The sequence below is a fragment of the Aspergillus eucalypticola genome (assembly GCF_003184535.1).
Source record: "Aspergillus eucalypticola CBS 122712 chromosome Unknown BO83scaffold_2, whole genome shotgun sequence".
NCBI lineage: Eukaryota > Fungi > Ascomycota > Eurotiomycetes > Eurotiales > Aspergillaceae > Aspergillus > Aspergillus eucalypticola.
In genome coordinates this window covers 1,337,411-1,359,841 of record NW_020290276.1, presented here as the reverse complement: position 1 = coordinate 1,359,841, position 22,431 = coordinate 1,337,411, and the positions used below count along the sequence as shown (strand labels likewise).

Genomic DNA, 22,431 nt, shown 5'->3' with positions numbered 1-22,431 from the left:
TAGGGAGTATAAAAACATTCCAAAATGTCCAGCTGTGATAGTTCCAAGAGCTGCATTCTATTTTACGGTCGCATTTAAATAGTTACCCCTTGTGTTGTGACTAGGGTCGTGGCCCTATCCCCTGTTTTCATTGTTTTCAGTGTTTTCACCTTGTTTTCAATGTTTTCAGTATTGTTTTCATTGTTTTCAACTCGCGTGGACCCATGTGGTTGCAGGCACCATGATGGCGGTTTGCACTGTGATCAAGACTACGGAGACAGCCGGAAAATGGTTCCTGTGCTGTTCTGATTTGCCGACCCGCTCTGCCAGTTGACAACTGATAAAGAGCTTGGAAAGTGCATCTTGAATACTAACCAATGTCTATCTTTATTATATGAGTTAAACTTATAATTCTGTTCGCAGAATCCATGATCCCGTGTTGAATAATTCATTATCCGACCTCCATCTCTACGGCCATATCCCCAAGACAACTCCTCCCGAGCTTGCACTGGCACACGCAGTCTCAGGCATTCTAGGCATTCTCCTTATATATCTGCCGTATTAAATCCGCCAATTTCTGTACCTCGTGTGTGTTCCATGGCATGGCGTGATGGTAATCAACCTCGTACAATTTCTTGGTTTTCGAGTCATAATATTTCGCGTACTGGAGTCGGCTGAGCGGCAGTACCCAGTCCTTGAGCCCGTGGACATGCAATGTAGGCAGCGAGACTGTGTTATCTTCAAAGTTGAAGTCTGCGACACGTCAGTTAACTTCATGACAAAAGCTTCCAACATTGGACAGGAAGAAGGCAACACTCCTCTCCACGGGTGATTGTCACTCCGTGAAGAAACGCTAACAGATAGGGAAAACAAGCAAACATACGTTTCGAAACCTCCGATTCCAGCGGTGCCCCGGCCCCCATGCAGCAAACTCCGAATTTCAACTGGATTCCCTCATTCGCATCCCAGCCCGAGGCAGCTCTGCGTTGCTGGTCCAACAACAAACCACCCACCACTCTGGTCCCTTGACTGAAACCCATGGCACCGACCCACGGACCGGCTGGCTCATCTTGCTCTCGGTCATTTTGCACCATCAGCTTCAAGACCCTCTCGATCCCGTCCCGGCCAACATCGTCATATCCACTGCCATCAATGAGTTCCTTGCCGTCGCTGTCATTCGTCACCCATGATTTGTATGGCTCGTAGCCGCGGAAGGCGGGGAGGACGCCGGGACCGGCGTCGCGGGTGTAGGGACCATCGAAAAAGACGAATTCAAAGTCATTTTCGAGCAAGCTGGCGAGGCGCGAGCATTGGATTCGGTAGATTTCGCCTTTGGAGCCACCGCCGTGGAAGCAGGCGATGCGGGGGCGGGGTTCGGGAGGGAACATTCTGAAGGTGGTGTAGAGTAAGGAGTATAAGGGTGGGAGGCTGGGATAATATAGTCCGTCTCCTAATCAGTATAAGAACGAAAGAATCGAACCTGCGATGCTAGAGTTTGCGAAACGAGATGAGTTGTTGCGACTTGCGAGACGGTGAGAGATCGCGAGGGGCATGGTTGGTCATGTGAGATTTTAGCTGCAAGTTTCGGGGGCCAAACATTCTCATTGGCGCCAGAGTATCATTTCTGGACAAATCCTGCATGGCGATCGGATCCTTCTGTCAGTTGAAGATATGTCTTTCCTGGTATATAACTACAAAGTAATATTGTTACGGACTATGGAGTACTACACTGTGGTATAGTCTACAATGGGTAATGATGGTCCCACCGCGAACCAGAAACCCAATAAACCACTCCAAAAGCCCTTTCCCCGGACATTCCCCGACACCCCACGAACCCCCGCACCAGCAACAAAACCACTGAGACCAAGGGCAGCAGCAGCTCCTGTTCACAACATGTCCCAAGCTATCCCTCAACTTCCTAGAATCACCCCTTTACTTCCACCACCATGTCCAAACGCATCATCCTCACCGGTGGCTCCGGCAAAGCCGGCCAATTCATCATTGCCCACCTCCTCGCCCAAAACTACGACATCCTCAACCTGGACCTGAACCCACTTCCCGCTCCCCTCAGCAACAAAGTCCATACCCTCAAAGTTGATCTCACCGACAACGGTCAAGTTCATGGCGCCCTGCACTCCCATTTCCATCTCACGGAACCCTTCTGTGAACCCCTCCGCCAGGTCCCCGATGCCGTCATTCATCTAGCCGGGTATGCACGCAACATGATCGTCCCTGATAATGAGACCTTCCGAGGCAATACTCTCTCCACCTATAATGTCCTCGAAGCTGCATGTCGGATAGGCGTACCGAAGATCATAACTGCCAGTTCACTCTGCGCATACGGGGTTGCTTTTGCAGAAGGGGATGTCGATTATCCTTCGTTCCCGGTTGACGAGGAGGTAGATACCAATCCGATGGACGTGTATGGTCTAACGAAAGTGATTGGGGAACGTACGGCGCGGAGCTTTGCTCGCCGATTCGGAACTGATATCTATGTCATGCGACTGGGCGCTATTGTCGCGCCGGAGGAATTGCGGAGTCGATTTGAGGAGTACATGCATTCGCCGGAGCAGTATAAGGTGCATGGATGGGCGTATACGGATGCCAGAGATATTGGGCTAATGTTTGAGCGGGGCATTGTCACCGATGGATTGGGGTTCCAGGTCTTTAATGCGGTGAATGATGAGATTACGAATACTTCAAGCACGACGGAGTTTTTGCAGAAGATGTGCCCCAATGTTCCAATTACGAGGGAAATGGGGGAGAAGGAGGCCCCAGTGACTAATAGAAAGATGAAGGAGTTGTTGGGCTTTGAGCAGAAACACCGGTGGCAGGATGATTGTCTTCAGAAGTGAAGGATAAGCGGTGGTGCAGAATAAGGTATCCGATGGGGAAGTAGGTCGTAGACATAAATAGCTGCCTCATTCATAACCATAGCAATGGCTTAACGCGGTCCTCCGGGTGGACAACATGTCATAGCATATGTCTGCATAATTATGACCTTTCCTCGAGCCCTTCATTTCATGTGCATAAATGTGACCCAGTCAGGCCCACTGGCAGCTCGGAGTTAACAATCAGGCCACGCAGCAAATAATGTGTGTCTAGCTGAGACACTCCGAGGCACTTCGATTAATGGTAAACCCAATGCGGAAACCACTAAAATAGCCGCGGCTCAAGGCCCTCTTTTTGGCGGTTGAGCCCGATATTGCCGAAAAGAGATGATGGCAGTGCATCGACGCCACCGAGATTTTCATGAGCTAAAGAACTATGCCGGGAAATTGAACGTACTGACGTCGAGTATAATCCCCTCTCTTTCTCTAAGTTTTTTTTTTCGCATTATCATGATACGGCATATATTGAAAGGATTCCCGATTGGGTTACCGGAGAGCCCGTGGCCGATGCCGATGACTAAGCGGCAGGACCGAGCCGGATGTCTCGGTGGCGCGTCGAGCCTCAAAGGGATTGTCATGTTCTGCTGTGCGGATATGCGCGCAGCCCCATTGACATCCCATTGCTCGGTTTAGCTCTTGCTTAGGAGGTTCATAGAACCTGCTGTCATTTTTGCTGATTGGTCCCCACTCGCGCTTTTGTCCCTGGGATCCCCTTGGATCGACATTGTAACATGCAGGCGCGCGTGCCGGAGTCCAGCCCTACCCCCGAGGGGGATCGGTATGTGCCCCTCCGGCGTACTGCCCGGGCCTGTGACTCGTGCCATCGGAGAAAAGTAGGTTGCGCTTCGGGTGTCCACTTTCAGTCCAATTTGCAATAGTGTATTAACCTTTCCCGCGGGTCAGATCCAATGTGATACATCTGTCCCCTGTAATTGGTGCCGCCACCATAACCTGGATTGTACCTTTGATAGGCCTGTTGGCGGAAACAAACGAAAGAAAACCACTCAACCCGCCAATCCAAGGTGAGATTGTATGTTTTGTTCCCTGTGACATGCCACTAACTCCTCAGACCCTTGAGACGACCTCACCAGGAAGATCTGGAGGACAGGGTGCGGAAGCTTGAAGAGCTTCTCACACGGTCGATCTCGACCACACAGCACCCAAGGAATTGTCTTTCCTTACTGGAGAAAGGCCATCTGGATACTGAACAGTCTCCGAGCTTGGCTGGGTCGTCGGAGCTGCCTATTCAGACGGATAATCCGGCTCCTAGTAGTGGCCTACTGTTCGGGAAGATCCACTTTGCCGGTCACTATGTGGGTGAGATTCGGTCATATAGTGGTATCCCTTGCTTCTCACAATCTGGGCACGAGTGGGTGCAGTCCTGTACTGGAGAGCCTGGCACATTCGAGGATGTCTGGTCGCACAAGTACCCAAACCAGGTCCCTCACCTGACGACTCCCCACCCGCAGAATGGTTACAACCACTCTGTCACACCGGACCTTCCGGACCGGTCGTTGGTGGAACAGTACGTGAGCCACTTCTTCACTTCTGGTGAATGTATGGTCTTTCCGGTGGTGGATGAGGTTCTCTTCCGGGATACCGTGGAGCTCGCGTATCGACCATGTCAAGGGCCGCCGCCTGTGGAATATGCCCGGGCTAGAGCGTGTATCTTTGCATTCCTTTCATTCATTGCCGAGCTGGATCCGTCCCCAAGTCTTCCCCCGGTAGATCCTCCAGTCTACGCTGCCAAGGCACAAAGCCTCCTTCCGTATATTCTGCACGATGTCAGTGTATCTACATTACAGACCATGGTCATGCAGGTGAGGACTGACCCTACCCACTCACGGCCAAGCACCGATCTCATTGATTGCGACTCCAGGCTATATACCGAACATTCACAGGTGAACTACAATTAGCCAACCAATTTCATTCCATGGCATGTCGGGTCATGTTCATGCTTGGCGGAGAGACAGGCGAGACCGCAGACGCGTTCCGAGAGTCATCAAAAGACCCCCAAGACCGGAAATGGCGATCTCAACGAATGCTCCGTCGCTTATTCTGGCTCTGTTATGGCTTCGACAAGGAGATATGTTTCCGGTCCGGCCAACCGCCAGTTATTCACGATGAATACTGCGATCTTACACTTCCACCGAACTATACCGAAATCCAATACCCCAGCACGGAGGGCAATCCTATCCGCTACGACGACATGGCCATACCCATCTTCCCCGGAGATTTACGACTGACGATGCTCAAGTCGAAAACCTACCGGACACTCTACTCTGCTAAAGCGCTGCGCAAGTCCGACGCCCAACTGCTACAAGATATCCGCGAGCTTGACGACGAACTCGAGCAATGGCGCCTAAATGTACCACCCGGGCACCGCCCAACCCTCGGGACTTTCCAGGAACAGCACCCGATACCAGTATACCGCATGCAACCAATTGTCATTCGACTGGAATATCATTATATGATGTGCACCATTCATCGCGCCAGTGGACGATGTGAAGCCTGGGGTCAGCAATGGAGAAGTTGCAAGACTGGAATGCTGGAGGGAGTAAATTCAAGCATGCTCTTAGCCGTAGAGGCTAGTCGGTCTTCGCTACATTTTCTTCGAACGGTCATCAGTTCAGTGCGTCCTGAGGCCTTTTGGTGCGTTCTCACGTGGTATATCTGGACCCGATCTATTCGTACTAATATGGCACCTAGGATGATCATCTTCTATCCCATGTCCGCCATCCTCACCATATTTTGCAGCATTTTAGCGAACCCACTTGATCCATATGTGGAAGAAGATTTGCATCTACTGACGGTGGTCCCAGACCTCGTCAGGGATGTTCGTCGGCGACGTACTTCGGATGTAGAGATTGCACATATGCAAACAGTTACGAATTTCGTGGCCGAGTTGATCAGACTAGGCCACTGCGCTATCGAAAAGGCTCGTCGGAGTCAGAGGCAGCTCACCCAATCGTGACTTACCTCTTGTCTGCCCCTTGAAAGCTTTGCAGTTTTATATTTTTCCTGTTGATATTGCTTACTGGAGTCATTGCTCAGGATACCCATGTATTACGACTTGTTGAAGTCACCGCCATATAGTATGGCGCATATGCGCGAGTGTATATTGAGTTAGGTTTGGATAGTGGGTTGCAATTTTTATGCTAAATTTATACATACAACTACGATTATACATAAATCAATGCTGTGATTTTGTCTTCTGGTCCTGCGAATTGGTCGGTGTCGAGGACTCGCTTAACCCCAATGTAGGGATAGATGTTCTCGATTTCCTATAGCGTTCCAACATGTTTCGAATAACAGGAAGGACGATTCTGGGCACTATGGCATAACATTAAACCTGACTCACCATTGGGTGCCTACATAGTGCTACTGATCAAGGCCATTCGTTACTTTCGAATTCCTCATTCTTTGCCCTCGCTACCCGCTTTGTCAGCTTCACCGACACTTGGCCGAGGGATACCCACACTTGGACCCTCAGCCTTGCTGAACAGCGCACCCGGATCAGCATTCGCGAGCTAATTATATGTGCCCACTGCCTCGTACATTTAGTGGGAATGGGGACTTGCACGTGTCGACTGTGTCTGTTAATTGAGACCACATTGCATCGTAAGGCCGCATTTCTACCCAACCATACTGCTACCAGGCAGGCTATGCCTTCTCCTGTCGATCTACGCCTGTTTGTAGGTTATAATGTCCGATTCAGTACGTGCGACCGGGGTTTTTGGGTGACTTTAGCACTATAACTCAGGGACAAGTAGTCACGTGCCCATAATACCTCTGTTAATGCTGTAGTCAAGGGGAGGCTGTCCATACTTTGCCTCACGTAACATAACTACCCTATATGCATTCGTCTTGTTCATAATTTGTTGCTCCTTCTCACCACATACAGAGAGTTCTTGGATGAGAAGATAAACTAAGCCCTTAGCATCACAATTTGTTCACATCAATTGGTCGCCTCGTTCCAAAATTGCTCACCAATGCCCACTCTACAGCACACTGCAAGCTGTTTCACCAGCTAATGGGAAGTGGACAACGTCGCCCTTCTCGAGCCTCGACTCTCTTGGGTATCTTCATACAACGACCAATGGCCAATGATGCTCACTCAGCATCCTTTTCAAATACTTATATAAGTCCCTGCCCCGTCCGGTCTTATTCCAGATAGCACTTAGCGATCAAATAACATCTTTTCCTACTTCAAGACAACCCAAGATCAATCTCCTTACAACCCACCAAACTGTGAGTACCACCCATACCCCCTCCAACAAACACACACACCCAACTAACAACACCTAAAGCCACCCACATTCCCAACCACAATGGCAATCTGGCTCCAAGGCCCCGGCTCCGGCGCCATCGCCGACCCGGCCCTCAAAATCCGCCCGGACAGAGGCGGCGCCATCGTGCAGCCATCAAGACCCGATGCAAAGCAGGGCGCCGTGCACTTCATCCTCCCCGCTCCACCACGCGAGAACCCCAACATAACCTCCGTCGCCGTTGACTTCGAGACCGATAAGGCATACGTCGACGCCGTGGCTATTCGCTTCGCTAACATGGAGGCATTCCGGGAACGGTTCCCCGGTCCCAAGACTTCGTCGTTTGCCGTTAAAGTGCCTCCGGGAGAGGCGGAGTATAATGGTCGTGGTGTTGTTGTTACTGTCTATGTGAAGTTTAGGGAGTTCAGGGCTGTCGTTGATTTTGATCAGGTGAGGATTGCCGTTGAGTAGGTGCGCTTGTGTTCTTGGGATTGGGATTTCGGTTCTTAATTTCGTTCTTGTGTATTATGTATTGGGTTATTGGTTTGAAGGGTGCCGCTCCCTGTCAGGATAGGGAGTGCTGTTTAGATTATTGCTTTGGTTCTGTATTTTTTTGTTTCGACCTATGTCTGACTGAATGAATGTGCTGTGCATTTCATGTGGTTGAAGAGAGACAATATTAATTAGCCCCAGAATACTGTCTGGAGGCTTTCTTTAGAACGATGGTTGCAATAGACATAGTGCGGAAGCCTATCTTCTATCGATTACAACATGTTATCTCATGAGCCATAAAGCACGATACAAAATTAAAATTCCTAAAACACCAAGGACTCCAAACCAAACCATATCAATAACCTCGTAAAATCATACCTCATAAGCCCTCCTCCCTTGTCCTACCCTGACTACCGCAAAGCCATACTAGCAATAACCACCGAACTCATATGACTCCCCGTAGATATATACCCTCCCCTTCCCATATTCATCCCTACCATACCCACCCCCAGCTGCCCCATATTCATCTTCTCCTCACCAGCCATCCTCGGCTCCAACGCCAAACTCCTCTCATACATGCCCTCGACATCACCTCCTGCTGCCTGCACATTCCGGACAATAAACTCCTGTATTTCAGGCACAGGAAGCAAACTGTACCCGACAGCCTGGCAGCTCTCGATCTCGCGCAGGATATCAGCGACTTTGATCCGCTTGCTGAAGTTTATCATCACGTTCGGGGGCGGGGTGTGGCTTGGGATGCCGTCTTCGATGAAGGTGAGGTCGGTTAGGTAGGTTCCTTTAGTAAATTAGGTGTTAGTATGCTAAGATTTGGTTGGAAAGGAGGCAGGGAAGTCAGGCTGCATACCGAGGAAGGGGATGCGCGGTGGGCCTGCTGCGCGGAGCTTCTCTCGGTACTTGATAAAGTTCTTGTCGCTGGACATGAGGCTTTGCATGTCTTCGAGGAGTTTGCGTGTCTTGGGGCTCACTTGCGTCCAGGTGCGGTGGAGACGGTAGATGGGGCTTGTGGCGAGGCCGGAGATTAGGGACATCATGGTTGCAAAGTTGTTAAGGGAGCGGCAGTTCTATTGATAGCATGGTGTGTTAGCATGTGAGCTGAGAGTGTTCGAGTAAAGGGGGGGGGGGGGGGGGGGGCATACGTCGGCAATGTTAACAAACTGCTTGATCAAAGAGACGCGCTTCTTCATCTCATCGTGAGCCAGGATCATCTCTCCTACCCAGTTGGCGAGCTGGTTCGAATGTAGAATTGTGGCGTTGACACCGGTGGTGCGTTCGATAGAACTGGTGCTGCTGGTCGTGCTGGTGCTGGTGCGGCGTGAGGGAGGAATAGATGGTGGTCTATCGGTTTCTTTCTTCTGCCATGACTTGTTGAGACACTCGGTAGGTTTAATCCGAGCGAAGAGACGTGATTCGATGATGGTGAGTTGGCGGGCGATCTCCATCGGGTCAAGGTCGAGGAACTTGAGCTTCTTCATGTTCTTCGGGGTGAGTGGTTTTGGCACTGTGCTGTTTGGGGGAGTCATGTAACGTTTGAGGATGTCTTGACCCTTCAAGCGGTGCTCGATAATGGTGATGAGTTGCGAGGCAGTGGGAACGTTGGCGAGAGGTTGAATGTGGGCGTGGATGTGTCGGAGGAAGTCCATTGTTGATTCAGTGGGTGGTTCCATCCAGTACCTCTCCAGCCAGGTCTTGAGGATGTTGATGACGCGGAAGCGGACGGTCTTCTGCTTCTGTTCGGTCCAACGTGAGAGGTCAGAGTCGCTGAGCCCTGGAGGTGGGGGCATGTTCAGTCGCTGGAGGAGAATCTCAAAAAGTTCTCTGCCACAGACGAAGGTCGGGTAGGTCATGAGGAAGGTCTCGTTGAACGAGACATCTAGCCGATCATGGCGTGTCAGTTGCTCAACCAGCCCACAGATGGAGGCTTGTTTGATGGTTTGGCGTTGGTTGTCCTCGTAAACAACCTCATCCTCATAGTCGAGGCTCAAGAACGGGGCCGCATTCGTGTCGATCGGCATCGTCGACCATTTCCTGGCGTGCTGGGAGCTGGAAGACATTGTCGTGGGCGTATTGTTTCGTGCATGGTCGAGGTCGGATAGAGACGCTGCACTGGCCAGTCGACGTGCTTGGGGCAAGAGGGGGTTTATGTCCGTGGTGACACCGGCAGCCTGGTGCAAGTAGACGATAGTGGACAATAGTCCGCACGCGAGTAAGAGGGAAGCGAGTATAGCGCTGGAACCACGGGTCTGGAACCCCACCAGCCCACATAGAATGGACGTTGTGCGTCACTTCCCCGTTGTCTTGAGCGAGGTAGGGCCAGGGGCGCACAAGCTCCGACATCGCCCAGCATTTATCAATCTTATCACCGACGCGGATCGGCCTCATCATCTCCACATTGAGTAAGGCAAGGCCATCGCACGGCTCCACCTGAGCCATTTTCTGCGTGTTAGCGCGTTCATAGTCTGCTCACCGTGCGTGTCTCAGGTGGGTTCGGCGGTCATCATGGTTGCCTATGATTGGGCTGGTGCGCTTGTCGTCGGCTGGTTCTCTTCTTTTGATGGCTGCTGCCAAGATGGAATGGCTTCTGGGACGCTTGTGATGGGCAGCAAAGTGATCCTACTCGGGTCTCGGAGGGCTTTTCCTCAATGAGAGGTATTCGGAGATTGATCTATCATCTTCTACCGTTACGTTATTGCGGAGCTATTCTACTCCGGTGAAAATAACCAGTGTAGTGACCCCGACCATCATGGAAGCAATGACCACTATGGAAGCAATAACTACTATGGAAGGAATGACTGCCGTGTAAGGGATGACTATTACGGAAGCAATGACTATTATGGAAGAATGACTATAATGGTATCTTGTATGCTACTCTACAAAACCTCTATACACATATCCTCAGATCACCTGGCCCTTGTTCTGCTGTGGCTTGTTCAGCCTGAAGTTCTTCCACATGGCCACGCAAGGAATCCCCAGGGCCATCGCTACCACAGCTGCAATACACGCATACTTCATGTAGACTCCGTACGCCGCATTGATCGCATTACGAATAGCGGAACCAATGGGATACTCGAGCTGCGTGAGGTACCCGCCCACATAGATCTCCATCGCTTTATCCTTGCTGCCCTCGGGTAATGCATCCCTCAGTGCACCAGGGAAGGTGTTGGTGTAGATGGCAGCGGCAACTGCGTAGCCTACTGCACCGCCCAGACTCGAGAAGAGACCAATCAGTGAGAGCATCATGGGGACTCCCTCACGATCAGAGGCAGCCATGACAGCCATGTCTTCGCCAATCACCAGGGTGCCACCTCCGAAGGCAATGAATATCTGACACATCACAATATACCCGATGCCTCCGCCGGCCGATCGAAAGTGGATCATCAACCCTGCTCCAAGTAGGACCAGGGGTAGTCCAAAACCTAAACAGGTATACTTGAACTGCCGGGTGACATAGACCGTTACGCCGAACACAGCAGACCAGAAGCATGAGCCAACGTTGTAAATTTGCCCGACGTAGCCGGCCATGCCAATGCTCAGCCCGTAAACGACCATGCAGAAGTTGTAGAAGTAAAGCTCCCATGTGTAGTAACTAAAGAAGAGACAGGCTGCAAGACCGCAAGCTCCTATTACCGTGGGCTGCTTGAAAACTCGCCACTTGATGAAGTGATTGCGAGCCCCGAATCGCTCCCAGAGACCAAACAAGACGAACAGCACGAACCCAACGATGATCATTGAGATAAAAGCGGCACTCTTATACTCGGCGCGTCCGTAAGATGCGAGACTGAATGGGAGTAGGAGGAGGAGGAAGGCAGCGGTCAAGAGGAATGCACCAATCACTGCAGGAGAGTCAGAGAATGTCAATTGAAGCGAAGAGGATTGTGCTTACCGTCGAATTCATGGAAGTAGTGAACTACTGATTCCCAGAAATTCCGGCCACTTGGCTCCCGACCGTAGATATACATACTCTCCGCCTTTCGTTGGTAGAATTTGAATATCACAGCCAGAGGAATGAATACAAATGGCATCACAATAGCAAATATACCGTATCCCCAGCGCCATGATGCTCTCTTGATGATTGACTCGGCAGCCAAGGGGCCGGTGAGCGCAGTGCAGATAAAAGGAGTGCTGGCGAAACCAAAGGCGAAAGCTCGGTTACGCATCCCGGCAGTATCGGCCATGAAGACATCGAGGATGAGATAGACAGCATCATATCCGACCCAGTACAGAACATAACCGGCTGCATAGGAACTGGGATTGTTGCATGCTGCAAGGATAACAAGTCCAAGGAGGTAAACACCGACAAAGACTAGGAACCCTTCCGTTCTTCCCCAGACGTTCAACAACTTCGCTGCAGGAAGTCGGACGACACCACTAATCACGCTAGCTGCAATGCCTGCCGTACTCACTTCGGGGGCAGCTTCAAAGTTGGCGTAGGCGTTCTGGATCACATTGCTGCTGACCGAGGACTGTAGCGCTAACATAAAGAAGGAAAGCCAGATCCTGTGGTCGGAAACAGATCATGTCAGATATGAGATATCATTATAGGAGTGGGGGACTCACAGTGCATAAGTGAGATAAGCCATCTTCTTGCTCCAAGCCAATGCTGCAGCCTCCGCCTGCTGCATACCACGAGGTGCATCGTGGGTCACCACGTTGGCCGACTTTTGAGCCTCGTCCGCTTGCCAGGCCTCAAGAGTGATCTCATCAGGATTCTCCTCGCCGTTGCTGGGAGAAGTGACTTCCACCTCGTAGCGGAAGTCTTTGAAATCCGCTCCAGCCACATTTTGTGCCAGCTGCACATCATTGCGGCCTCGAGTGATGAGGGTGGGACTCATGGCTGGTGACCGCTAAACCAAACGAGAGGTAAAGAATGTGAGTAGTTTGATAGTCCTCAGTACGTAGTCCTCCGTGATCAGGTAATGTGCGACGACAAGGCGGCCATGAGTGCGGTTTTCAACATTCCGAGGGAGCGGACAGGCTGCGAGCATCGGAGCATCGCATGCAGGAGTAGTGTATCCATTTTGCACGAGGCGCGCTTCCCGATGTAGATCTCTGGGTGAACCCAGGCATCATGCATCTTGACTGGCACAAATGGGCGGATGGCAGCGCGGATCAGATAACGTAGTGTGGGATCAGATAAAAATCTAATGGTGTGGTCCTGGCATCGCTCTCTTCCAATGAAATGGCGATCGACTTCAGCCCTTCCTTCCTTGGCAAGGCAGCGCGTGATAGACCCTTGGCTGCAGGCTCTGACTGGCATTGTGATTGATTGCTTCGTGGGCAGGCCTTTTCACTGGTTCGATGGGTCCAGGATCCACTCAGGCACGGGAAGTCATACTCACACATTCCATATTCACGAATATTGTTAGGCTTGAAAGGCAGCCTGACTGTAGTATTAAGCTCACGACGCCGATCATCTCGGGTGGGAAATCCAACTGGCAACCATGGCCCTCGCTACGAATAACAATGGTATTACCTCACTAGAAGGGATATAGATTGTCTGCTGTGACTGTGGAAGGCACTTTCGCAAGCCCGAATCGTTGCACTACCTTCGTTGGTCATCATACTACATAGGATCATCAATTATCCACTAAGAATTAAATCGACGTAAAATTGTTGTGGTACGAAGGCACGTAAGCTCTGGTTGTGTGACGCAGCTCCGGGACCGCCAAGGAACAATGTCCTCCTATCTGGCCCTTGCAAGGGTTGCCAGATAGGTCCGATCCAGGGTAAGAACACGCGAGATCTGTTCCAACACCGTGAATATGATAATCATAAGCCGTCTCGGCTTAGCCAATTGGGCTTCAGGATGTACGATCTTGAGGGCCGAACTGTGGACATGAGCTTAATAAATTGAGTCAGTCCCTTGATGGCGCACAGACTAAGAGTTCTAAGTTAAAGTTATCATAATCAATATCCCTGTTCTGCAAAGTAAGGGTGTCTTCGTATTCATATGTGTCACCTTTGAGGAGGGAATTTTGCGTGTGAGTGGGTCAGCTTCGGATCGCCATTCGCAAGCTATGGCCATTTTCGGCCATCTACCTGCTTCAAGTCGGCTGTATGCAGCAAATCCTTGACATAATTTCAGCTGCAGTGGAAAAAGAAACTACCCAAGCTTTGATTAAGTAGGTGAGCTGCGGCAACTTAGGGCAAAGCTTTGTAGCAATGTTCGTCTGCCGGGTTCTTCCGGGAATATGAGGCTTCTTCATGAGAAGCTCTTTCAGCGTAGTCTTGACAAATTCCAAAACCAATTGTTGCTGAACTGATTCGGATGTTAGCTTTTCTCGAGGGACTCCCATTGAAGCACTCCCTCGTGAAACGGTGAAAGATCCTATATGTGGACAGGGATACATCAGCTGAATGTATAGTGCTAGTGTGTCAGAACAATTAAGTAACGATTTACTCGTTAGTGACTACACCCAGTTGACTCTTCCCCAGCCACCAGTCATTGAACAAAGCAAGTTAGGTACTTTGTGTGATTCCTCAAATATCTTGACAAGGTCGCTCTTCTCTGTTGTCTCAGGTGCAAAACTAAATCCCGTCCCATGTCCTCTGCCGATACCACCTTTCCATGGTTTAGACGTTTGTAGTACTATGCCTAATTTTTGGACAGTCTCTGCTCTCGCAAGTAAAATCCTTTCCTTGCGATAACAGACACAATTTCGGGTCAGCCTGCTTGCTGGTAACGATACATTAACCTGGTCTATGTAACCATTGTACCTTGACCTATGCGTTACTAGAGGGTCATAGAGCCGTATAGCATTCCCATGCTTGTCAATGAAACATTAGCCGAGTTTATTTTTTACGCACGACCTTCATGACCCCCACACTATCAGACACCAGGATTAAGCTCCTCCAGGACGCCACCATTCGGATTTTTCAGGCGCAAAGATCGGCTAATGGTAGCCATTGGCGGCTATTATAATATTACATCAGTAACCGCGATCAGCATACAGTTCTTGTTGCTCTGTTCCGGTTTCAGAATCATGATCGCTGTGGGTTTATAATCACTAGATCCTTATTTCCGTAAGGCGCAGTGTCATTCTGGAGTATACTTTCGGCTTCGCGGAGTGACACTTCTGAGGAGCAGCCTTATGCAACCTTTCAGGGCACCCTCCTGGAAGCTGGCAAGACTAGCATGGTGGCTTGTGATGCAGTTCCTCGTATTCAAACTGATTCTCCCTCACTGACGGAAGGGTCACTCATCTGGCTTGGAGATCTACACTTTTTTGTGCGTGGCTTACCTATTGCTGCTCTGGTATTGGTCTTATTGTATGATGTCTTACCAACCGGACCATGATTACCTTGTTTTCTATTCATGAGGATTCATTTCTATATATTATTGCCATTGTCGATCATGATCACTAACTCATGGAACATATGACCGAGGAAGGTATACTCCGAACGCACTCAAGGGATTATTATTCGGGAGAATGTACTTACGTATTCAGAGTTGTCCCCTCTTTTCCTATACCTGTATGATTTCAAATGTCAATCCGTTGGCTGGTAATCATTAGTTCTTGCCTTTCTTCAGCTAGTCTCTGCCTTCGATCATCAATATAATGTGATTATACGAACGGGTAAGGGGACGCGGAGCGCGGCCTGGTTCATTTGGTTTTCTTAAGATCAGGCGCATATGTCATTTTAACAGCCGTAAGTCCGAAACATATCTTAAAGAACAATCATAATAATGTAACAGAGTATTAAATAATTGTTCCCACTTATTATTGACATTAATTCCTACTATTTTCTATAAAGGATGAGTGGGGTGAGTACTGGGTGCTGATTGGTCATGGCTTACAAATGAGGGTCAAATCATTTCCTCCCGGATTCAAAGATTACAATTTCTTCCCCGCAGACTGGTGGATTAGGACCAGAAATACTATGCCATTGCCTAGCAAGACTCTCAGCGACGATCAATATTAAGGAGATAGGTATACAACAGTTCATGGTAAGAAATCTCTGCGATCCCCTCGAGAGGGGAAGTGATCCGTTCATGATGGCTTATGTGAGATAGTATCCGCATCCGTAGTCTTGTTACACTGCATATTGAACCCCCATTCATGTTTTACGCCAGTCGCCGCATACCTCTACTGCCAACACCGTCTCTCTCGTCCTTGAGGCTGCGCCCTTATCTGCCAGGCCGACTGTTGAACGCAGCTGCAACGCCCATCATGACCAATACCGAGCAGCAAAATGAGCCGCCGCTATCGGCGAAGGACTTCAAGTTATATAATCGAGCAGCAGAGCAAATGGAGTACTACGTAAGTTACTATCCCACTCGCAGGCAGGGAACGGTCTCATTCGTCATTAACCTTTTCCCCTCAAGCACGGACTTCTTCGTCTATCATGGAACATGCTCTGGGAGGCCTCGACTAGCGGCCGACTACCTCCGTATATGAAAGTGCGGCAATTCATCGCCGAAGGACTGCGCTTTGCTCAGCATCTGGAGATTCATCATAGTATTGAAGAGAACCATGTCTTCCCTCACTTGGCAAAGAAGATGCCCGAATTTCGCACGGGCCGGGGTCGCCAAGCTGCTGAACTCTTACGACAGCATCGGCAGATCCATAAGGGACTGGAAGAGTTCCAAAAGTATCTAGAGGAGTGTCAGGAGGGAAAGCAAGAATTAGAATTTGATGTTTTACGAGGAAAGATGGAGGGCTGGAGAGAGGTTCTATGGACGCATTTGGACCAGGAGGTGAAGACCTTGGGAGCAGAGAATATGAGAAGGTACTGGACGAAGGAGGAGATGCCGAGGATACCCATGTAAAATATCGATGATCTTATACAATATGATTTGGTCGATGTTCGATTCAAGAAAGGCTGGGTATAGAAAGAACCCTTTGCGATTCCGTTGTAGTCGCTGTACTCTTCGAAATTTTGCATTGAAGGCTGAATAAATCAGAACTAGGAGTAAGATTGCAGTGTCAAATTGTACTTTCAATCAGGTCAGACTTGGTACTAGTATGTTGCCTGAATTACTATTACCAATTGCTAACATTCTGTAGGAAAAAGTAGTACTGTTGTGCCCAGAACTTTGTGGCCACCCCCAGAGCCCGGCCAATATCTATATCACCAGGACTACCGTGTAGTAAAACTAAGTGATCAACACTAGTTCTAGTAACGACGACAATTTCAATGACCTTGGATCGTGAAATTATTGATTTTGTCTAGGTAATATGGTTAATTAATGGAACGACAGTTACATCGAGGAGAGTCATTGTCAGCCTGAAACGCAAGGCACTCAATGGGGTACCACGTGATGGTGCCCGATGATGACATAAGCCGCCACAAAAGATTCCCCCTCCCCCGCCGATCGCTGATAACCAAACATTCTGGTGCTGCCCATCTTTGACTCACGCGACTCACGCCGCTCGCTCTCTCCTGGCATTTAGCTTGAAGTAGCTTCGTCCGGGAATTGCTGCGGATAACCTCTTCTCGAGGCACCACCTACCCTTGAACGCCTACTTGTTGCGCTTGGAGAATCCCTCCGACAAAACGTCAAGATGGCGGACGCAATTGCGGAAGCCACTGCCAAGCTTCAGCTCGACGAGGAGACCGGTGAGATGGTCTCCAAGGGCGAGTTGAAGAAGCGCATGCAGAAGCGTGCCAAAAAGGCCGCCAAAGCCAACGCACCTCCGAAGCCTGCTGCGACCCCGAAGCCACAGGGCCCCGCGACGCCCAAGCCGGAGGAGGCCCCTATCGACCCGGACGCCATGTTCAAGCAGGGCTTCCTTGCCAATGTCTACAACGAGCGACCCGTTACTCCCTTGACCAGATTCCCTCCGGAGCCCAATGGATACCTGCACCTGGGTCACTCCAAGGCCATTGCGATCAACTTCGGCTTCGCGAGACACCACGGCGGAAAGACGATCTTGAGATTCGACGACACCAACCCCGAGGCCGAGGAGGAGAAATACTTCACCGCGATTGAGGATATCATTGAGTGGCTCGGTAAGGCAGATGTGAGCATAATCATGCGGATATGACTGACCGACCAAAAATAGGATTCAAGCCGCACGCCGTTACCCACTCGAGTGACCACTTTGATAAGCTGTACGAGCTTGCCGAGAAGATGATCAAGATTGGACGCGCATATGTCTGCCACTGCAGCGATGCTGAAATCAAGTTGCAGCGTGGTGGTGAGAAGAACGGCCCTAGGTTCCGCTGTAAGGATGCCGAGCAGGACGTGGAAACCAACTTGCAAAAATTCCGTGATATGCGCGACGGAAAGTACGCACCTCAGACGGCGTTCCTGCGCATGAAGCAGGAGCTTGAAAACCCCAATCCGCAGATGTACTCGGATCTGGCTGCCTACCGTGTCCTCAATGCGGAGCACCATCGTACTAAGGACCAGTGGAAGATCTACCCTACCTATGACTTTGCCCACTGCCTGTGCGATAGTTTCGAAGGTATTACCCACAGTCTTTGCACCACCGAATTCGTGCTGTCGCGTGAGAGTTACGAGTGGCTCAACAAGACCTTGGAAGTCTACGAGCCTATGCAGCGTGAATACAGCCGCATGGAGGTCAGCGGAACGGTCATGAGCAAGAGAAAGCTGAAGAAGCTTGTCGATGAAGGTTATGTGCGTGGTTGGGACGACCCCCGTCTGTACACCCTGATCGCGCTGCGTCGCCGTGGTGTTCCCCCGGAGGCCATCCTTTCCTTCATCAACGAATTGGGTGTGACTACCTCTAAGTCTGTTATCCAAATTGCTCGTTTCGAACAGTCTGTTCGTACCTACCTTGAGACCCGTGTTCCGCGTTTGATGCTGGTCCTTGACCCCGTTCCTGTTGTCATTGAGGACTTTGAATCCCTTGAGGCCCAGGAGCTTGACTTGGACGTGCCATTCTCGCCCAAGGACCCTAAGATGGGCTCCCACAAGCTTCCCTTCACCAAGACCGTCTACATTGACCGCTCCGACTTCCGCGAGGAGGATAGCAAGGGTTACTTCCGTCTTGCCCCCGGCAAGAGTGTCGGTCTGTGGAGGTCCCCCTATCCCCTCAAGGCCACGACCTTCACGAAGGATGCCGAAGGAAAGGTCACGGAGATCCGGGCCGTTCTGGACCGCTCCGGCGCAAAGCCCAAGACGTACATCCACTGGGTCCCGGACAACTCGCGCAAGGTGGAGGTTCGCATCCACGACCAGCTGTTCAAGTCGGATGACCCGAACTCTGTGGAGGGTGGCTTCCTGAAGGACATTAACCCCAACAGCGAGACCATCTACAACGACGCCCTGATTGAGGCCGGCTTTGATGAGGTGCGCCGCCGGGCTCCCTGGCCCGAGGCTGCGGGAGAGAAGACTAAGAGTGGACCGGAAAGTGTCCGGTTCCAGGCGATGCGTGTTGCTTACTTCGTGAGTATCCCTGACAACATTTCCTCATCATTTACTTTTTCCGCTTCAAGATCCATTGCTAACCGGTATGCCAGGCGGTCGATTCGGATTCTACGGATGACCGGGTTGTGCTGAACCGCATCGTTTCCCTGAAACAGGATGTGAGCAAGAGCAGCTAAGAGGTCTTTTGACGAATCAACGGGCTTAAATTTTACGCGTGATGGGATCAGATACCGGGCAGTGGGAAGGCGAAGAAGGAGTTAGAGGAGGCACAGGCCACTTTGCGGTCGGTAGGCTACATGGTGTGCCAGTTGCAGGAAACATAGATTTGGGTAACGAATGTCATGTGGCTGTGAATAGCGAGCATCATTGGCAGGCTTTGCACTGCAGTAATCAGCAAGAAGATTCTTCCGCCGGCTCTATCTTTACTGCTCCCACTACGGAGTACTCCAGTATAATCAGGTACAATAGGTATGATCTCCCGGTTTCTTCAGGGCCGTCGGCTCCGACCGACGTGACATCGGGGAGGTCTTGGCTGCATCGGATGTCTCAAACGTGGGTGTTTCGATGGATTGTCAGTGGCTGCCAGCATTCTTATCTTTATTAACCGCAATTTCCCACTGCCGCCCTCGACACGGGTGTCTGTTCACTACTTATCTATACTACTGCTATACACTGATGTAGAGATGTACCCTATCACGGAATGTTCAACCCCAATGATGGGAAACAGTCGCCTTATAAGAACCCTGCTTCCTCTTTAAAATGCTGGTATGCGCTTTCGAACAACAATTCGCTAACAGCTGCAGATCTCTTGCACACCATGCGCATGATCTCCTCGCTGTGTGCGGCAGCACTGCTTCTCCAGAGTGCGCTGACCGTAACCATCCCCGAGATCAATGGCGACCGATACGTTTCTTCCTACAAAGGAAAAAGTGTCTCCGGTGTCACGGGCCTTGTCACAGCTAAAGGTTCCAGCGGGTTCTACATTCGCGCCACGGATGCCGATTCAGACTCCCGGACCTCCAACTCTATCTATGTGTATGGTAGCAGTGGAGTGTCGAAAGTCACGGTCGGCGACATTGTCACCCTGAGTGGAAAGGTCGCAGATTACCGATCCTCGTCCAGCTACGTCTATACCACTGAGATCGAGTCTCCATCCGACATCGAGGTGCTGTCCAGCGATAACACCGTCACTCCCATCGTCATCGGAAAGGATGACTTGGATCCTCCTACTGAGCAGTACTCTTCCCTGGACAATGGCGATGTCTTCAGCCTACCCGGCGGTTCTAGTCGGCTTTCCACTAAGAATCCTGTTTTGGACCCAACTGAGTATGGCATGGACTTCTGGCAGAGCCTGAGTGGTGAACTCGCTACTTTGACCGGACTCACAGCCATCAGCAAGGCCAATTCATATGGCGATACTTGGGTAATTGGGGACTGGCCGGTGACGGGCAAGAATGACCGGGGCGGGCTGACCATGCATGCAAATGGTTTGATTGCCTGACTCCGTTATCGTATCGACTAGTTACTGACTTGCTGTTTAACTGTAGATTCCAACCCGGAATCCATCGTCATTGGCTCTCCGTTGGATGGGACCAAGAATCCAACTGATACCAAACTGGGAGACACCCTCGAGGACATAACCGGAATCATCACACAAGCATATGGCTTCTACGCGTTGCTACCCCTGACTGCCTTGAAGAAGACCGGGTCCAACACCACGGAGGCCACGGCAACGACCCTCAAAGCGGACGGAACCTGCAGCTCCATCACTGTCGGAGATTACAATGTGGATAATTTCTCTCCGGACTCGACCACCATGAGTGGGATTGGAGGGCATATCGCCAAGTATCTGAACAGTCCGACCGTCCTGTTTCTACAAGAGATCCAGGACAACAGCGGTGCAACTGATGATGGCGGTAAGCTCAACCCTCTCCACAAATACATGATAAGATCATGTCACTGACATTCATGACACCAGTCGTCTCCGCCAGCCTGACACTGTCCAAGCTCGCTAGTGCGATCGAAGAGCACGGCGGAGTCGCGTACAACTACACTGACATCGACCCGGAGAATGACACGAGCGGCGGAGAACGCGGCGGTAATATCCGACCAGCGTACCTCTATGACCCATCGGTGGTACGACTGCGAAACTACAATCCCGGATCCAGCAATGACTCCACCTCCGTCCTCTCCGACGGCAGCCTAAGTTACAACCCAGGTCTGATTGATCCCTCCAACGAGGCCTGGGATGACAGTCGCAAGCCATTGGTAGCCCAATGGGAGACTCTGGATGGCAAGAACACTTTCTACACAATTAACGTGCACTTCACCTCCAAATATGACAGCACTTCGCTGGAGGGCGATCCGCGACCCCCCGTCAACGGATGGGTGGAGAACCGCGTGGACCAGGCTAAAGTGGTTGCTGTGAGTACCTTTTTTGCGCTAACGATTACTCTGATCTTGGTTGTGTTTGTCTGGAACCGAACAGATTCTAACCGTGGATGGCGTAGAAATTTGTTACCTCCATACTGGAGGTCAATTCCGATGCGAAAATTATCACCGCTGGTGACTTTAACGAGTATGCGTCTGTCGAGCCTCTGGAGGTGTTTGTCTCCGAGTCCAAGCTGCAGGACCTGGAGGACGTTACTGGCATTCCTGCGACTGAGAGGTATACCTATCTGTATAATCAGAACTGCGAATCATTAGACCACATGTATGTGAGTTCCGCGTTGACGTCTGGGGCCAGAATGGAGCACATTCATGTCAACACGTGGGTGTCGACAGACGATGAGTTATCGGATCACGATCCTACCGTGGCTCTGTTCAACATGTGCGAGTAAGCACCGCCAGCTGTTTCTCTTTCCATATGCTTCGAACCTTCTATTCAGAGGCAAGCAGTCGCAAGCCCATGCTTGAATGAGAAGGGTCCGCAACCCCGATCTGATCGAGCTAAGACACATGGCAGCACAATAAAATCTTTTATCAGTGGAGCTACAACCCCCATCGGACAAGAAATACTTTAATAATTGAGTTTTTCTTGTCTCCAAATATTGATTAATCTCGTATTGCCGCGTAGCGATGTTTTCCTGGCATGGTTCGTTTCATTTTTATTGCTTCATCTGTGCGGCTCGACCCACTGCCGCATCCGGAGTTCATGACTCAGGCACACTGTTCATGCCTGAGGCAGGAAGCAGAGACACAGCGAATGTATTCACGTTATGTGAAAAGCTAGTTATACTATGCATTAGGAGACTCATGTGGAATTCTGCGGGGGACTTGTTGTCTTACTTGTACCTCTGGACGAGCTGCATTGATGGAAAACACGATGGGCTAGACACTGCAAACATCTCAGTAGCAGCCCCTTCCCACCCCCCTTCCTGACAATTTCCTCAAGACCCTGGTCTACATCTCAGCAACCCTTCGTGATCTTATAAGTAACCGTGCA

The 22,431-nt window shown here is 50.6% G+C and overlaps 9 protein-coding genes across 9 annotated transcripts; 6 read left to right on the top strand and 3 right to left on the bottom strand.

Moving 5' to 3' along the window:
* Positions 1-348: 348 nt before the first annotated feature.
* Positions 349-1,589, bottom strand: BO83DRAFT_329941 (phospholipase/carboxylesterase). Its single transcript, XM_025528215.1, has 2 exons — positions 863-1,589; positions 349-732 (listed from the first exon to the last, which is right to left on the bottom strand). The coding sequence occupies exons 1-2, from the start codon at positions 1,365-1,367 to the stop codon at positions 512-514; spliced, it is 726 nt and encodes a 241-aa protein (XP_025392932.1). The 5' UTR covers positions 1,368-1,589; the 3' UTR covers positions 349-511.
* Positions 1,590-1,813: 224 nt separating this feature from the next.
* On the top strand, positions 1,814-2,991 carry BO83DRAFT_374740 (NAD-dependent epimerase/dehydratase family protein). Its single transcript, XM_025530270.1, has one exon. It carries the CDS (start codon positions 1,926-1,928, stop codon positions 2,832-2,834), a length of 909 nt encoding a protein of 302 aa, XP_025392931.1. The 5' UTR covers positions 1,814-1,925; the 3' UTR covers positions 2,835-2,991.
* Positions 2,992-3,601: 610 nt separating this feature from the next.
* Positions 3,602-5,844, top strand: BO83DRAFT_302930 (Zn(II)2Cys6 transcription factor; the record flags this gene model as incomplete). The annotated part of the gene is made up of 5 exons (XM_025527168.1): positions 3,602-3,703; positions 3,774-3,892; positions 3,949-4,690; positions 4,750-5,522; positions 5,580-5,844. The coding sequence occupies 5 exons, from the start codon at positions 3,602-3,604 to the stop codon at positions 5,842-5,844; spliced, it is 2,001 nt and encodes a 666-aa protein (XP_025392930.1).
* A 1,144-nt stretch (positions 5,845-6,988) lies between these two features.
* Positions 6,989-7,626, top strand: BO83DRAFT_413830 (uncharacterized protein). The gene is made up of 2 exons (XM_025534518.1): positions 6,989-7,121; positions 7,181-7,626. Exon 2 carries the CDS (start codon positions 7,202-7,204, stop codon positions 7,607-7,609), a length of 408 nt encoding a protein of 135 aa, XP_025392929.1. The 5' UTR covers positions 6,989-7,121; positions 7,181-7,201; the 3' UTR covers positions 7,610-7,626.
* Positions 7,627-8,040: 414 nt separating this feature from the next.
* BO83DRAFT_449978 (Ras-GEF domain-containing protein) lies at positions 8,041-10,081 on the bottom strand (the record flags this gene model as incomplete). The annotated part of the gene is made up of 4 exons (XM_025536772.1): positions 8,041-8,426; positions 8,496-8,712; positions 8,788-9,813; positions 9,851-10,081. 4 exons carry the CDS (start codon positions 10,079-10,081, stop codon positions 8,041-8,043), a joined length of 1,860 nt encoding a protein of 619 aa, XP_025392928.1.
* Positions 10,082-10,543: 462 nt separating this feature from the next.
* BO83DRAFT_352895 (siderochrome-iron transporter) lies at positions 10,544-12,480 on the bottom strand (the record flags this gene model as incomplete). The annotated part of the gene is made up of 3 exons (XM_025529015.1): positions 10,544-11,481; positions 11,532-12,145; positions 12,206-12,480. The coding sequence occupies 3 exons, from the start codon at positions 12,478-12,480 to the stop codon at positions 10,544-10,546; spliced, it is 1,827 nt and encodes a 608-aa protein (XP_025392927.1).
* A 3,339-nt stretch (positions 12,481-15,819) lies between these two features.
* On the top strand, positions 15,820-16,418 carry BO83DRAFT_302974 (hemerythrin domain-containing protein; the record flags this gene model as incomplete). The annotated part of the gene is made up of 2 exons (XM_025527171.1): positions 15,820-15,909; positions 15,975-16,418. The coding sequence occupies 2 exons, from the start codon at positions 15,820-15,822 to the stop codon at positions 16,416-16,418; spliced, it is 534 nt and encodes a 177-aa protein (XP_025392926.1).
* Positions 16,419-16,990: 572 nt separating this feature from the next.
* Positions 16,991-19,442, top strand: BO83DRAFT_352890 (glutamine--tRNA ligase). The gene is made up of 3 exons (XM_025529014.1): positions 16,991-17,602; positions 17,656-19,004; positions 19,079-19,442. The coding sequence occupies exons 1-3, from the start codon at positions 17,155-17,157 to the stop codon at positions 19,160-19,162; spliced, it is 1,881 nt and encodes a 626-aa protein (XP_025392925.1). The 5' UTR covers positions 16,991-17,154; the 3' UTR covers positions 19,163-19,442.
* A 169-nt stretch (positions 19,443-19,611) lies between these two features.
* BO83DRAFT_374736 (endonuclease/exonuclease/phosphatase family protein) lies at positions 19,612-22,313 on the top strand. The gene is made up of 4 exons (XM_025530269.1): positions 19,612-20,473; positions 20,534-20,902; positions 20,965-21,410; positions 21,497-22,313. The coding sequence occupies exons 1-4, from the start codon at positions 19,804-19,806 to the stop codon at positions 21,824-21,826; spliced, it is 1,815 nt and encodes a 604-aa protein (XP_025392924.1). The 5' UTR covers positions 19,612-19,803; the 3' UTR covers positions 21,827-22,313.
* The last annotated feature ends 118 nt before the right edge of the window (positions 22,314-22,431 follow it).

Coding starts and splice junctions, on each gene's coding strand:
- BO83DRAFT_329941 (XM_025528215.1), bottom strand. CDS start 1,367: ATGTTCCCTCCCGAACCCCGCCCCCGCATCGCCTGCTTCCACGGCGGT. Junction 733..862: donor GGAATCGGAGGTTTCGAAAC/GTATGTTTGCTT, acceptor GACGTGTCGCAG/ACTTCAACTTTGAAGATAAC.
- BO83DRAFT_374736 (XM_025530269.1), top strand. CDS start 19,804: ATGCGCATGATCTCCTCGCTGTGTGCGGCAGCACTGCTTCTCCAGAGT. Junction 20,903..20,964: donor CGGTGCAACTGATGATGGCG/GTAAGCTCAACC, acceptor TCATGACACCAG/TCGTCTCCGCCAGCCTGACA. Junction 21,411..21,496: donor ACCAGGCTAAAGTGGTTGCT/GTGAGTACCTTT, acceptor TGGATGGCGTAG/AAATTTGTTACCTCCATACT.
- BO83DRAFT_413830 (XM_025534518.1), top strand. CDS start 7,202: ATGGCAATCTGGCTCCAAGGCCCCGGCTCCGGCGCCATCGCCGACCCG.
- BO83DRAFT_352890 (XM_025529014.1), top strand. CDS start 17,155: ATGGCGGACGCAATTGCGGAAGCCACTGCCAAGCTTCAGCTCGACGAG. Junction 17,603..17,655: donor GGATATCATTGAGTGGCTCG/GTAAGGCAGATG, acceptor GACCAAAAATAG/GATTCAAGCCGCACGCCGTT. Junction 19,005..19,078: donor CGATGCGTGTTGCTTACTTC/GTGAGTATCCCT, acceptor CCGGTATGCCAG/GCGGTCGATTCGGATTCTAC.
- BO83DRAFT_374740 (XM_025530270.1), top strand. CDS start 1,926: ATGTCCAAACGCATCATCCTCACCGGTGGCTCCGGCAAAGCCGGCCAA.